The sequence below is a fragment of the Mus pahari genome, chromosome 11 (assembly GCF_900095145.1).
Source record: "Mus pahari chromosome 11, PAHARI_EIJ_v1.1, whole genome shotgun sequence".
Lineage (NCBI taxonomy): Eukaryota > Metazoa > Chordata > Mammalia > Rodentia > Muridae > Mus > Mus pahari.
The window spans coordinates 42,704,442-42,719,872 of record NC_034600.1 but is presented as its reverse complement, the minus strand read 5'-3'; the positions used below and the strand labels follow the sequence as shown (position 1 = coordinate 42,719,872).

At 43.6% G+C, this 15,431-nt stretch overlaps 1 protein-coding gene across 1 annotated transcript in view; it reads right to left on the bottom strand.

Annotated features, from left to right (window-relative positions):
• LOC115064998 (interleukin-6 receptor subunit beta-like) overlaps positions 1–14,923 on the bottom strand; it is a 17,960-nt gene extending 3,037 nt beyond the window's left edge. Inside the window, exons 1-3 of the mRNA XM_029543997.1 lie at positions 14,419–14,923; positions 6,097–6,183; positions 3,828–3,906 (exon numbers count right to left, since the gene is read on the bottom strand). Of these exons, the coding sequence (XP_029399857.1) occupies positions 3,828–3,891 (64 nt within the window). The 5' untranslated portion in view covers positions 3,892–3,906; positions 6,097–6,183; positions 14,419–14,923. The remainder of the gene's footprint in view (positions 1–3,827; positions 3,907–6,096; positions 6,184–14,418) is intronic.
• Positions 14,924–15,431: the final 508 nt, after the last annotated feature.

Genomic DNA, 15,431 nt, shown 5'->3' with positions numbered 1-15,431 from the left:
GTCCTGGAACTCACTTTGTAGACCAGGCTGGCCTCGAACTCAGAAATCCACCTGCCTCTGCCTCCCGAGTGCTGGGATTAAAGGCGTGCGCCTCCACGCCCGGCTTCAATATTAATTCCTGGTCAGGTGTAAGATTTGAAATTTTACTACGCAGTTGACGTTCTTTCTCAACAGAACCTCTAAGTGCGCTGCACTTTAGTTTGTCTGCTCATGTCTCATTCCTCTCTGTGCTTTGGGATCCCAGTGAGATCTGCTCCAGTATCCTAAAGCATTTCCCCATTTAATTCTAGTGATTTCAGAGTTTCAAGGTTTTATAGTTAAAGTCTTTACTCTAGTCGGGTACGGTGCAATGCCTTTACCCCCAGCACTAGAGAGGCAGAGGCAGGCAGATCTCTGTGAACTCAAGGCCAAGCTGATCTGTATTGCAGGTCCTCAGGCTGACAGAGGTACACAGTGAGACTATGTCTCAATAAATAAATAAATAAATAAATAAATAAATAAATAAACAAATGAATGAATGTCTTTAATCTTTTTTGAGTTGATTTTTCAAAGTGCTGAGAGAGGAAGAACTGGATATACAATTATCCCATATCTCGATCTGAAGAGATTGCACTTCCTCTAATATCTTAGTGCCCCTGTCAAAGATTGGTGGCTATACATGATGAATTTGCTTCTATGCTCTCTATTCTTTTCTACTACTCTGACTATGCCCACACCGTGCTGGGCTTTTGTCTTTAAACTTTTTATTGATTCTTTATGAATTTCACATTATGTAGTACCTCAATCCCATTCATCTTCCCGACCCTTCATATCTGCCCTTGCAACCTCCCCAACAAAACATTTAAAAAAATCTCACCATGGCCGATTTGGTGACACCCTTTGCCCACACATCTCTGCTTGCAATTGTTCTTTACAATGAGTCACTGGTCTGGTTTGAGGCCTCTGGCTTCTGCTGCTCTGTTAATCCCGAGTCCTCAACCTGGACATTCCTCAGATATTCTGTTGTTGCCCTGGGTCATGGAGACCCTGTAGCTTTGGGTCTATAGGGCTGGCCCCTTCATAAGCTTCAGCAGTTCAGAGGTGGGATAGATGTTGGGGTGGGCCAACACAGTGCCCTGGATCTGTGTCTAGGTAGAATCTGATTTGGTGAGCCCACCAGCTCTCCTGCACCCATGACACCAGGGTCAGCTCTACTGTGCTGCCCAGATGAGGGGCAGAGCCAACTGTGGTGGCCCAGTGAGGAGCGGAGCAGATTTCTTGAGTGCTGTAGTTGGCAAGGGGTAGGGTGGAGATAGCTCTCTGGCGCTCATGTCCTGGGAGGTGAGGGGCTTGGCTCACCCACGAATCTGCCACCAGTGACAGCTCAACTGTGCTACCAGGGAAGGTACTCACACCATCAAAGCCAGCTCTCCCATGCTGGTCAGGTAAGGGGTGGGGTACACTATGCTGTTTTAATTATTTGCAATCTATTTTTAAATTTCCATTTTTATTTATTTTGCTCACAATTTTGGGGGGTATTTGGGTGTTTATGGTTCCATATGAATTTGAGAAAGTTTTTCCTAATTCTGTAACTACTTTGAAAAGTGCAGAAAATTTAACAATATTGATTTCCTCTGATTCAAGCACATGGATTGTCTGTCCATACTTTGTGTCCTTTCAACGATTCTTTCATTAGATTTTAAAGATATTATAACTCTGACTAAATTTACCTAGATTTTTTTGGGAGCTACCATAAATAGGATAGTTTTCTCAGATACTTTATCATTACTATACCAAATGCCACTGACCTATATATGTTAATTCTGTATTCAGCAACTTTTGCTGAATTCATTGACTAGTTCTGGTTATTTTTGTAGACTCTTTGAGGTTTCTGATAAATAATATCATATAATCCACAGTGAGACAATCTGATATCCTCTTTTCTAACGTAGATGCTTCTTATATTCCTTCTTTTGTCTTATCGACTGCTCTGGCTAGGTCTTCAAGTAGTATATTTAATAGAGGGGGTTAGAAATAAAGACAGTGAAAATAACAGGTCTATCTTGTACAAGATCTTAAAGAAAATGCTTTCAGCTTCTCTCTATTCAGCACGTTAGCTGTGGACTTGAGGTGTGTGTGTACATAAAACTTTCATTGGACAGAAATGTTCTTTCTATCTCTAATTTATTATTTTTGGTTATGAAGTTTGTTTTTTTTAATCTTTTTTTTTTTTTTAAGATTTATTTTATATATGTGAGTACACCGTTGCAGTCTTCAGACACACCAGAAGAAGACATCAGATCCCATTACAGATGGCTGTGAGCTACCATGTGGTTGCTGGTAATTGAACTCAGGACCTCTGGAAGAGCAGTCAGTGCTCTTACCCACTGAACCATCTCGCCAGCCCATTATGAAGTTTTACATGACATTTATTAAGTGCATCAACTAAGGTGACCACAGGGTTTTGATCCTTGAATCTGCTAGTGCTGTCAGTTCATTTACTCATCTGTATATAGTGAACAGCCCTTGTACCTCTGCAGTGAATGCATTTAATCAGATTAAATAATCTTTTTAATGTGCTGTTCAATGCCATTCCTAGCATTTTATCAAAAATTTTCTGCATCTATGTTCATCATATTAGCATATAGCTTGCACATTTGTGTGGTCTGATTTTGGTATCAAACAGTGTTGGTCTGATAAGTATTTTCAAAGTGATGAAATATAGGGCCTTGCTATGTAACCAAGACTGACCTTGAACCTGTAATCCTCCTGCCTCAGTTTCTGAGTGCTAAGATTACAGATACAGGTCAGCATGCTTTGCTCAAACTTACTACTTCTCACTCTCATGTCTCTCCTCCCGACCACTTGCCTGGGCCAAATGCCTTGTAGTCCTTCCACGTCTCTCTCTGAAGCTCCACCTTAAGGCTGCGTTCTGGCCAATGCTTGCTAGTGGGTTTCTAGGGTCTTACTCATCCTATTTGGTCTTCAGTTAACATAAAACCTTGTCACTGGAAACTGGTCGAAGCCAAGCTAAACCCCTCTGTGTGATGAGAGCTGACCTAAAGGGTACTTTTCAAACTGTGACAGAGGTCCTGTGTTTTCTTCCAACCTGCCATAGATCTGTTCTTTTGTTTGCTGGCTCCATTGGCCACATGCTCGGTTGTCATGGCCATGTCAAACTGTTACAAGTTTTCTAAGGGCTGGAGAGATGGCTCAGTGGTTAAGGACACTTAATAATCTTGCAGAGGACTGGTGTTCGATTCCCAGCATCCACACAGCAACTCACAATCTGTACCTCCAGTCCCAGGGGATTCTACACACTCATCTGGCCGCCCCAGCCACCAGGCATGCAGGTGGTGTACGAATAGGTATTCGTGTAGAGAAAACCCCATTCTTTAAGTTCTCCAAATATAAATTCTTAATGTCCTCTTGCACCACACTGTAGACAGCAGGTCTCAGGCCACCATCAAGCCGGTGTCACCACTCAGCCCCCACTGCCACGTCATTCTGGTAAGCAACCACACTGCTTGGTGAGTTTGGGGTAATTGAGGAAAAGAAAAGGACTACAAATTAACAGATTTTTCTCCCAGTCCTTTATTCAAAAATATTTTGCACCTCCCCCAACCTTAACATTACTAGATAGAACTAATTAGCATTTACTATTGATGAAACTCAAATGATACAAAATGAATTATCAGGCATATTCGTACTGAAGACACTTCTTTCAATAATGACCCGAGAAAGAATATATATGCGTACTTATATAATAACTAAAAATAAACCTAATTATATAATATTTAAAATATGAAAGTCTAATTTGTAGAGTAGGGACATTTCATGAACCTTACCTATAGATTCAGCGGTGAGGAAAATAAGCAAAGCTTGTGTTAGCCAAATCCTTAGTGCTGACATCGTGCAGGGATGTTCCTGTAACAGACATAATATAAAAACCCATTCTCTTCCACACAGAGTAAAACACAGGCTTGTTTCTATGTGTAGGTATTTTCTGGAAGGTGGTAAACCATCTATATGAATACAGAAACAGAATGTTTTTCTATGTTTACTAAAGTTATGGCCGCACAAATGTCTGAAGTCCTCCATCTCACGTTACTTTTACATAGGTATGATTTTACATAAAAACAGAAACAAAAAGCCGAGATTGGTCCTTAAGTGGTACCAGGACTACTGTTATCTAGTGGTTCTGTGAGTGCCATTTACACATTCTTCTCTCTAATTGCTATGGCTCAGTTTGTCTGATATGCAGCAGTTTCATGAATACAAGCAAAACTTGTGAGACTTCCAAGTTAGAAACAAAAGACACGACTCTGAGCAGCAGCAACGAAGGAGCAACAGCTTCTTTTCACTGGCTACCACTTCAGCCCTCGGAGTGTGGTGAGGTCAGGTGATGCTGCAGAGCGTAAGTCACCTTCCAGGACACAAAGATCAGCTTTAGGAAGGAGCCCACACCTTACAGTGACCAGGAAGCGCGCCTGCCTTTTACTCTAGAAGGGGCCATTCTGGTTATCTTAGCAAGCCTTCCCAAGTGAAGCAGTATTCAACATCCTTGAGATGTCCGTAAGGGTGAGGCAGCCAGCGCTCTTGCAAAAGAGACAGGTACTACGCAAAAATCATGAACCACAGATTTCTTTTTTTAGGGATTATACAATAAATCTTAATTATAACCAAACAACATTATATATGTATATATATACTGAGAGAAACATATGCTAATGTCTTCCAAATGTACACACAGGAATGTTTCATGGAAGCCCCAGGCAGGTCCACAGCTCAGGCGCTCTGCATAGGTTTAAATCCCCAGCAACAAGAAAAACCGAAATACAACCTGACGAGAAGCTGAGGAGAAGCAACCAGACCAACCGTGCCACAGCAAGTAGCAAGAAGAATGTCCGAGCATGCGGGGCATGGTTAACTCTCACATGCAATCCGGAATCAGGCAGCTGGGCTTGTGACTGAGCATGCAGTGGGGAAACGGAAAAGCCGTTCACTGTCATGACTAGAAAGTATTACTTCCTAATTTTAAGAACTGTCACTGAGATGTGAGGAAGGAGCATCTACTGAAGTGTCGATCACCAGAGGACAAAAGGATTCTACGCCGCAGTCTATGCAACTGACTTTCCTTGCGACTGACTCTGTTTGAAAATGGCCAGGATTCTGTTACTTTTTTCATTTGATTCTGTTGAGAGTAAACATTCGAATTAAAGGTGTATTAAGTGTTCCTCTCATTTCATGCGTCTTGCAGAATATGCATATATTGCAAAAACGCTGCATTACGTACGTGACTTCCTTGAACTTGGCTTTCTAGGAAGCTTTAAAAAGCGAGCGTGACTAGTAACTGAAGATGCAAGAAAGAAAGGTTTATTTCGGAACGGAGTGGTTCTTCTCTATTGGTAATTGCTCAGACATGGCGAGCTAACAGCAGTGATCTGCTGGGAGGTGTGCCACAAGTCATTTTCTCGAGCAGTGGGTAGCACACAGATTGTGAACGGCTTGCTTGAAAACTCGGAACAAACGTGCAGTGACTGCAGCGCTGTTTGCTCTTTCAATCCACAGGTTTTTCTCAAGTGGAAGGAAAAAAAAGCAGCCTAACTGTACCTAATTAACACTTAATAACTGTGCCACTTCAAACACCTTTATCGCCTATACTATGGCCTTTATGTTTCTTTTCATTCTTAAAATGTAACCCAAGAGCAGAATAAAGAATGAGTAAGGACTGCAGTCACTGTTACGATGGGAAGGAAGGTAATTATAACTCAGAACCTTCTCTCGTGTTCACTGGGGAGCTGGGTAGGGCTCACAGTGATCCTTTACAGACTGCGTCACTCCGAATGCATCTGCAGCATGCTGTCCTCAGCCATGTTGATTCACTTTACAACGATTTACCTCACTCTCTCCCAGGCCTTTAAGAGACACTGGGCTGTTGCATGTCAGAGGGCTCCAACAGGAGCCGTGCCTCCCAGTATCCTCGGGGAGGCAGGTAGGTCCAACAGGAGCCACGCCTCCCAGTATCCTCGGGAGGCAGGTAGGTAGGTAGGCAGGGATTATTTACTGGGCTTCTACAAAAGATAAACGAAAATGCAGAGAAGACAAATTACTTACCCAACACACGAAATTAAGAAATGATAAAGCATGAATCTGAAACTAGTCCGCTGCCTCTAGATGTCATGTTCCTTCTCTCGGGTCTTCCTGTGAAGACAGAAGAGCCTTTCAGAAGCTGATTTTGACTACAGTGCTGTCTTCTTGACTAGTCTTTGAGAACGTCATACACGCATACCATGTATTTTGGTCCTATTCACCCCTAGTCCTTCCCGAACTCCTCGATCCACCAGGACACCTGCTCTTTAAATCCCTCACCGGTGTTACATCTGCAGGTTGGCACCAAGTAGCACATGTTAGAGATATAAGCTTCAGAATGCAATAATCCCAAATACTTGGGTGAGAGCATTCAGTAGCCCAGTGGAGCGGTTATGTCTATGTCTCCCCGCACCCTTTGACACCAGGGTTTTCTATGCTGTCCTGGCTGGCCATTAACTACTAAATTCAAGTAATCTCCCTGCCCCAAGCCTTTGGGATCATGAGTTCTGTTTAATACAGTGGGGTTCTCAACCTGTGGGTTATGACCGCTTTGGGAGTTTAATGACCCTTTCACAAGGGTCACCTAAGACCATCAGAAAACACAGATGTTTACATTACAATTCATAACAGAAGCAAAATTACAGTTATGGAGTAACATGAAAATAATCTTATGGTTAGGGGTCACCACAACCTAAGGAACTGTGTATTCAAGAGTTGTGGCATTAGGAAGGGTGAGAACCACTGGTTTGATACATACTTGCAAACAGTACGGTCACTTACTCCTATTTCAATCCTCTTGATGTCTCTGTACTGGCGCAGGGCATCTTGCTGAAGGAAGCCATAGCAGGTCCTTAGTAGAAGGCTGGCCCCTTTGCTCTCCTACTGGCGCTAAAATGGCTGGCTCCTCAAGTGCTCAACTACACACAGCACCAAGTTATTCTAGCATGAGCAGTGGCAGCTATTTCTTTTTTTTTAAATAACTTGACATTTAGGCAAAGTGTTGAACCTTGTAATGCTGCTTTCTGTTTGTTATATCTTTGATATGAACCAGTAACAAGGAATTAAATCTGTAACCTAATTTTTAAAAATTTCAAATGATAAGCGGGGCAGGGGTGGCATGTGAAGTCTCTATAGTACCAAGAGAAACAGCTAGTGAGGACGGTGGGGAGTCTCACCAAATCCTGCACCTCCAACTTCATCGCTGTATATGTAAGCAAGTATCCATGTCTTACGTTCCAAAGCGCACACGTGCGCTGAGTGTTGTTAGATGCTAAGATGCCTTCTTCGTGGACCACCCCAGGCTGGAACTCGCTAAGCACTGCAGAGGCTGAGTCTGCAGCCTGTGCTCTGAGCCTTCCCAGAGGTCTTCCCTGTCTTCTCTTAACTGCCTCTACCACCCTACCCTCCTGGCTTTTGTTTTCTTCTTCAGAACACTGAGACATCTATAACAGATTGGCAAACAGTTTCTGTAATGGACCAGATAAATGTTTAGACTTTCTTTCCTTCCAAAAACAGACTGCAAGCCAGATTTGGTCTGCAGGCCATTGTTTGCCAACCCTCATTCTAAAATGCCATATAATTTTCTGATTTTGCTCACTGTTTGTTCAAAGTTGAACTGTGTCCCCTGCAAAAGGTTCACTCAAGTCCTATGACCTCAAAATATGACACTCTTTGGAAGCAGGACCATTGCTGATGTAATTAGCAAAGATATACAGAACAATAAGAGAGACACAGAAAAATGCCATATGATAGAAGGCAGAGACTGGAGTGATTGCAGTTACAAGCTTATAAAAAATAAACATAAAAAGTCAACATATGGTTACTATTAGAGGCTAGGAAGCGCCAAAGGCTTCTTACCAGAAGGACGTCTGGCTTCTGGAGAAAATAGCATTTCTGTAAGTCAATATCTCTCTCTCTCTCTCTCTCTCTCTCTCTCTCTCTCCCTCCCTCCCTCTTCTCCGGCCCCTCGCCCCCTCTCTCTTTCTCTCTCTCTCTCCCTACCTATCTACCTATCAAACTATCAATCTATCTTGTTCCTGGCAGGCTTCCTCTGTGTAGCTAGCTCTGGCTATCCTGGAACTCACTTTGTAGAAGAGCCTCTGCCTGTGGTCCTGTCCTCTGTCCTCTGTCCTCTGTCCTCTGTCCTCTGCCTCTGCCTCTTCCTGCCCGAGTGCTAGTACACAGGCATGCACCACCACCACACAGGACCATTACTGTAATTTTAGATCACCTAATGTATGGTACTTTGTTACATTAGCCCTAAGAAATGAGCACATTGTGTATTATACAAACAGACTGTAAGCAAAGAAGGCAGTTTCTGTCTGTGTTTGTACCTGTCTCCAGGATTCAAATCCATACTTAGCATATGATATGCTCATGAGGTAAAGAAACAATATTCGCATGTGTATATAACATAATATTGCAAATTAACTAGTGCAGAGTCTGTGTGGACACATGCTATAATTCTGAAAAGTGAATTCTAGGAATAGATGGCTGGGCCATGTGATAGGTGTAATGTTTAGCTACACAGCTTTCTGGATGGTATGACATATGAATATTCTAATTTTTAATTACAATTGTTTCGGTGTTATTAAGTTTGACAGATTTGAACATACTTTATTTAGGAAAAAAAAAAACAAAGAGGTGGGCTGTAGTTTGCCTCTTCCCATTTATTTGATTATTCTTTTATGGCTTTCACACTGTTGTGATAAATAGTTCTTTAGCAGTTTTGAAATTGTAACTGCTACAATGTCAAATAAAATGTTAAACTATCAGGACTCCTAGACATTCAATGTAATATTTAAACAAATGTTTATTTAAAAAGTAGCACTCCAGAGCACATCAGTAATAATCAACTAAGGTATGTAATAAAAAAAAATATTTCTCATAATAGCATCAAAAGCAACAGAGAGTAGGAAAAAAAAATCTAGTCGGAACTATAAAAGAATTTCACAATATAAAAATGCCACACAACTTTAACCCAAAGGGCAAAGTAGTTTATTACTGAACTTTACACATCGATTAAAATTTCAATTAGAAAATAGACACTAAGCCAATTTTCAACAACAAAAAGGATTTGGCATACCAGCATTCAGAGATACTATAAAGATAATTAAAACATGCATGGGCACAGAAGAATAGACAAGTCAGCAACACGAAGGAAAATAAACTCAAATATACATAATCGCTGATAGGTCTGGGATGTAGCTCAGTAGTATACAGCTGCCCTCATGTGTATCATCCCTGATACAAAACAAACAAACAAACAAACAGATAAACAATAAGTAATTTATAAGCTGATCATACACACATCTGCAAGTCTCAGCTGGCTCAGAAAGGAAAATCAGCTGCTTAAGACCTAGTGGTTAGCGTTGGCAATACAGGGGGAACATACAAGACAAAATCGGATGAAAAATTATATCATTATTCAAAGATATACACTGGGACAACTGGTCCTATGAGCAAACATGTAAAAAGATATTTTTTACATAAACATATTCCAGAGTTAATAAAGAATTAAGTGGGGGGCTGGTGAGATGGCTTAGCGGTTAAGAGCACCATCTGCTCTTCCAAAGGTCCTGAGTTCAAATCCCAGCAACCACATGGTGGCTCACAACCATCCGTAATGAAATCTGATGCCCTCTTCTGGAGTGCACAGCTACAGTGTACTTACATATAATAAATAAATAAATAAATGAAAAATAAAGAATTAAGTGGAAAAATCAGATCATCTACATACTGGAAAGCATGAGACATTTATGACCTGTGCGGACATAAGTCTTTTACAAACTATCTACTTCGGTCAAATGAGAGTTTTAGGAGTACTCTGATAAAGATCCACGTCCTCCCCATCACTTAAGAAATACAATGCTACAAGCACAACTGACGCCCACAGTTCCTGCTTACAGGGAGCTCAAAGCTAACAGGTAAAATACATGCAGAGTGCTTCGGGAACAGCGAATTTCCTAGTCGGGGCGCAAGAGCACTATAAAGTAAGCGTTCCGAGCACAAGAAAACAGCCTGTGCATGACTGAAGACCACCACTGAGAAGGTCTCCCGACCACCACGGCGCCATTTGAAATACAGCTCGCCTGAGTTCAACGAGCATTAGAGGCTGCGGCTGCAGAGGATGGACAGAAGGCTGAACATCCAAACAGAAAAGGATTGTGCAGATGCCAGGATGCAAGCCACTATTCGCAGGAAATGATTCATCTACTCTTCCTTAAAACAAAGGGTGAATGTGGACTACTAAAGAGAATTCAACTTATAACAGGGCCACTCATTTGTTTTACCAAAAGGAATGTGAGTTCTTGCTCCAGACTGAGTACAGGAAGCTTTAAAGCAGCTGTCTAAAGTCTCACGTATACTCACAGATACAGCGCAAGTCCTGGTGGCCCCAGGACACCACCTCCCAAGGTTCTGAAGCCTTCCACCACACACTCCCTACTTTCCAAAGTCCTCAGACCTTCTGGTTTAAAAACAATGTAGGGGGTTCTCTCCTTCAGCTACTTTTCTGTATTTTCCAGTAGCTCTTATCTCCTAGCCATGAATGTCCCCAAAGATAAAGTACTCAAGATTGGGCTGGTGAGATGGCTCAGCGGATAGGAGCACTTGACTGCTCTTCCAAAGGTCCTGAGTTCAAATCCCAGCAACCACATGGTGGCTCACAACCACCCATAATGAGATCTGACGCCCTCTTCTGGCACATCTGAAGACAGCTGCAGTGTACTTATGTATAATAATAAATAAATCTTTAAAAAAGAAGAAAGTACTCAGGTTCTACTTTTCTTTTAAAATATTTACTGTGAAGACATGTAACTTCAACTACTACCTTACCTTCAAACCATCGTCAATTCTAGTTATATATATCATCTTAGATATTCTGCCTCTGATGCCAATCAATTTAATAAATCTCCCCCCAAAAATACCTACTTATACATCAACTACACACACTGGCACACTATCAGCACTGTTACCAGTTTTATCACAGAAATGTATTACCCCCCTCACATACCTATAAACCACTCAACATTATCAGTTGCCTCAGTCAGTAAAGTCGGTTCTTCTCTTGTCTTATAACTTGACTTTTCTGTTTCAAATCTCACCAGACTTCTCATCCATCTCTATGGACTAGACTGATCACAGCACTTATAACAGCTCCCTGCCCCTCCTCTGGCACTACCTCCTCCTGGACCGGATCACAGCACAGTGCTGGGCTCCCAGCTCCCGTCTCTTCCCAGAGAGACGTCCAGAAGCACTGTTTAAAAGCCAGCACTACCAGAGAACCCAAGAACTGCTTTCATCACCTGCACTATCCAACTGCTCTCCAATATTCAATTTTATTTAAAAATACCAATAATAGAGGGGACAGGCATAGTCGACAGAGCTCTTGCTTACAATGTGGAAAGGCGCTTTCACAATGTTCCACCCCCCAGCCCACCACATAAATAAAACTCTATCCTTAGATGTCTTTCTCTCAAACCATCATGCTATTATCCGGGAGAAAATTACAAGTAAGCTGGCTTTTTATTCCAATTATGCTGAAATGACTCTTTTCGTTTTCCAACTCCAAAGCAAATATTTAAGCTCCTCATTTTGCGTGGCCTCAGCATCTGGTCTTAACCTTTCACAGTTCCCAGGGCAGCTACACCTAGAGGGTGAGCTCAGGTTACAACAAACCTGCGTGCGGACATCCTCCAGCACACCTTGATGGAGTGTGTGCCTGTAGCTGGGCCATAGTTTGCTTCCACAGTGCCAGTGCTCTGCTGACTCTGCCCTGTTCCACTGTTTATAACCCAAACTGACATCTCTTCTGTGGAACTTCCCCCACCTTCACAAACATCTGTGTTCCCAGTGCCCTTTCAGAGTTCCCTAAAAGGATTCAACATGTAGCAGTGTAAATTACACAACTTCACATGCTGAGACTCTGGAAGCATTTAGGGAACAACCGAAAGAACGTTTAGTTTACACATGTATGTACATATGTAAGTGCTACTGACAGTGTATGTGCGTGTATGCAGTGCTGAAGGTTGCACCCAGTGCCTGGCACATGCTAGGCATGCACTCGACTACTGGCGACATTCCCAGCATAAACATGAGCTTTAAAAGACCTGGTATAGTCACTTTACTCTGCCGCTCATATATGCGGTAAGAAAAAGAACGTATTACAGTTAAGGGCTCAGACTGAGCTCAGGAAATCTATGTATAAATATAGAATCTGATACTAACGTGTTTGCCTTTGTATAAAAGAGGCTAGTAAGACCTACTGTTTAATAAGGCTTTGAAGGGCACATGAACATAGTCCAAATGTTCAGTGAGTGACATAGTAGTTAGTAAACTGAATATATCGTGGTAACAACACATGGGAGTCCTTTACTTTGTCCCATGTTCTCTGTTCTAGCCTCAGTTCTACATCCAGATTTCGATCTCTCTAGTTTCCCCTTTACCCAAACCTTAACCAGGTTCCAAGGCTGACCTCTGGGAACCCCACTGAATATTTCAATTCCAATCCCTGAACGCCCACAGTACTTTCTGTATTGCTCATGATTTAATTGAAACTACTCTGTATCCAAGTGGTTTTTCACACAGTTTGTTTACCCGATTTTGTAAACTGAAAAACCTAAGTGCTATCTCAGGCATCTTTTATGAATTCCAGAGCAGGCTGAGTGCTTACGAAAAGAATCTCAGCAGAAACCCCACCTGTGATCAAACCACATTTGCAATCGAAGACAAGGAGAAAGCTTTAAGAACTTCCTGCTTCCTTAGCAGACAAGTTGCAAATGTACCAGGGCCAGGTGATGTGTAGCAAAATGACACCTGAGTTCACTTCCAGGGACAACCCCTTCCTGCTCCCACTGCAAGGTTGTGGACAACACTCAACTCCCCAGACCAAACTACAGGAATGCATTTTCGATAAGAAATCCGTCAACAGTTTGTGAGCACAGGCTTTGGAGTCATATGCTTTTTGAGCCTGTTCCCTTTTCTAGAAGGTAGATATTGTAACACCCACTTCATAGGTATATAATAATCAGTATTCATTCTAGCATTGAACTGAAATGTCACATTCTCTTAGGAAAAACTATTTAAAAGCAAAAACACAAAGTCATAAAACAGAACAAAATGTCCAGTTACATAAAAATGTTGCATTCAATACTGGTAACAGTATTTGTAATATTCTAAATCACTAAAGCCAACAATACAAATTTCTACTATAAAGTTTATCCTTATCTGACATTTCCCCCATTGTAATTTTTTTCTCTCTTTCTCTTGTGAGTAGAAGCAAATGGACACACACACACACACCCAGAAACCTGTGGAAAACAGAATTTAACCGACTATCAGATTAGTCCTATAAATGTAGCATTCCAGATCATAGCTCAAATATAATTCCCAATGATAAATATAAACACAAACTTGGAAAATTATGACGATGGCGATCATCCCCTGATAATGTGTCAGTCATTTCAAATTAAGAGTCGTTCCAACTGGAAGCTGGCAGTCACACACAAGAGTTTGTTTACAACACTGAGCAGACCAAACAGCTTAATCTTTCAGAAGATTCGCGCTGACATTCCAGCATTTTCTGACTACCTTGAAGCAGTACAGCTGCTGGAATGTCCAATAACTATACAAATTAAGTCAAAATGAGTTTCTTCTTAATGGAAAAATGACAAGAACAGAAGTGGACCAAGCCCTTTATATTATGTTTGCTTGGAGTTCTGAATTAAAACGTTCATCCAAAAAGAGAGCCCCCTGCCAGCTGGAGGAGGAACGTTTACGCTTAGGAGAGGAGGTGAAAATCTAAAGACAGATGGCCTTGCTCTCTGGATGCAAAGGCACGCGGGATTTATTAGGAAGGGTACGAACCGAAGGGAAAGTTAATATTTATAAACACTGGACTTTCATCAACGCCGAAACGTTAAGATGTCTGGGTGAAAAGTTTGCTCTGGATTAAGAAATATCAAGAGCAGGGGACGGTGGCGTTTCTGGGGACTCAGAAGACCACACTTTCTGGGGCCATGTCCAGAGTAGGATCAGGGAGCACGGCACGGGAACTGGAAGAACGCAGGACGCGGTCACCCAGGACGCGCGATCCCGAGGGGACTTTGGGGCGGGGGCTCCGGAACTGTGCGTCAGGAACGCGGCTGGAGAAGGCGGGTGACAACGTCAGGGAAGTCGGAGCCCGGAGCGGGGAGGGAAGAAATGCGGGGATTCCCAGGCCAACCCGACCAGCTCCGGGCGTGCGCTCGGCGCCGGTCCAGCCCGGCCCCGCTGGGCCCCGGGTGCCAGGTGGCGGCCGCGCCAGGCAGCCCGCACCCTCCCGCGCCGGGGCCCTGCTCTCCTCACCTTCGGGCCGCGAGCCTCGCCGCTCCAGAGCGTCCCTCGGCCCCGCGGATCCCGGCCCACACCACCGGTTCCTCAGCGGAGCCGCAGCCCGGATCGCTCGAAGCTCTGGCCTCCGGATCGTACACGCCACCCTCGGTCCGCCGCTGACCCGGGCTCTCCTAGCTCCGCCTCCCCACTCCCCCCGAGCCAGAGATCGCGAGCTCATTGGCTCTGGTCAGTCTCGAAGCGGGCGGCCATTGGCTCGGGGTCGCCGGAGACGAAGGGGCGGGACTACAGGCCTCTGCGATTCCCGTAACGCGGCTCCCGGCGTCCGGGATTCCAGAGGCTGAGCCTGGTCGCCTCTCCTAGACTAGATCGAAGGCTTCCCCGCCGCTCTTGGGTGGGTGTCCGAGACGGAAAGTTCCATTTTCTCTAGGGTAATGGGTCGCGGGCAGCAACCCAGGTACCTCCCGCGATCCCTCTCCCCGGATCTCGGCTGTCTCCCTGGGCTGTCTTCCCCGAGGGCCTGCGAGCCTCTGGCGACCGCCAGGAGGCCCTTGGGACTCTGGAGGCAAGGGAGCTCCCTGGGGACGGGGCAGGGCTTAGTGGCCCTGACTGCACTCGCCCATAGTGACCGCTTCAGACCCAGGCTTAAGTAAACGAACCTTGCCACTGTGCAATTTTTTTGTTGTTAGTAAATGAGTTTGGGTGTGATTGATTGATTCGTGAGCTGGTGACCTGCCAAGAAACTAGTATCTTTTTGCGGTTTGAGTCGCCTGATCAGTGATTAGAAATACCAAGGAAAAACCTATTTCATTGTAATCCACCACCCTTTAAACGACCTTAAGGCTGCAATGTGCGTGCGTGCGTGTGTGTATGTGTGTAGTGTGTATACACTCACCCCCTCCGCCAAGCAAGTTGAGAAACTTAAAAGATAAGGGATGTGTAACTGTAAAGAAACACTCCAGTTTGCATTGGTTAACTTTTACAGAGCACGGAGCCTGCCCTGGAGTGTAGTTGATATAATCAACTCC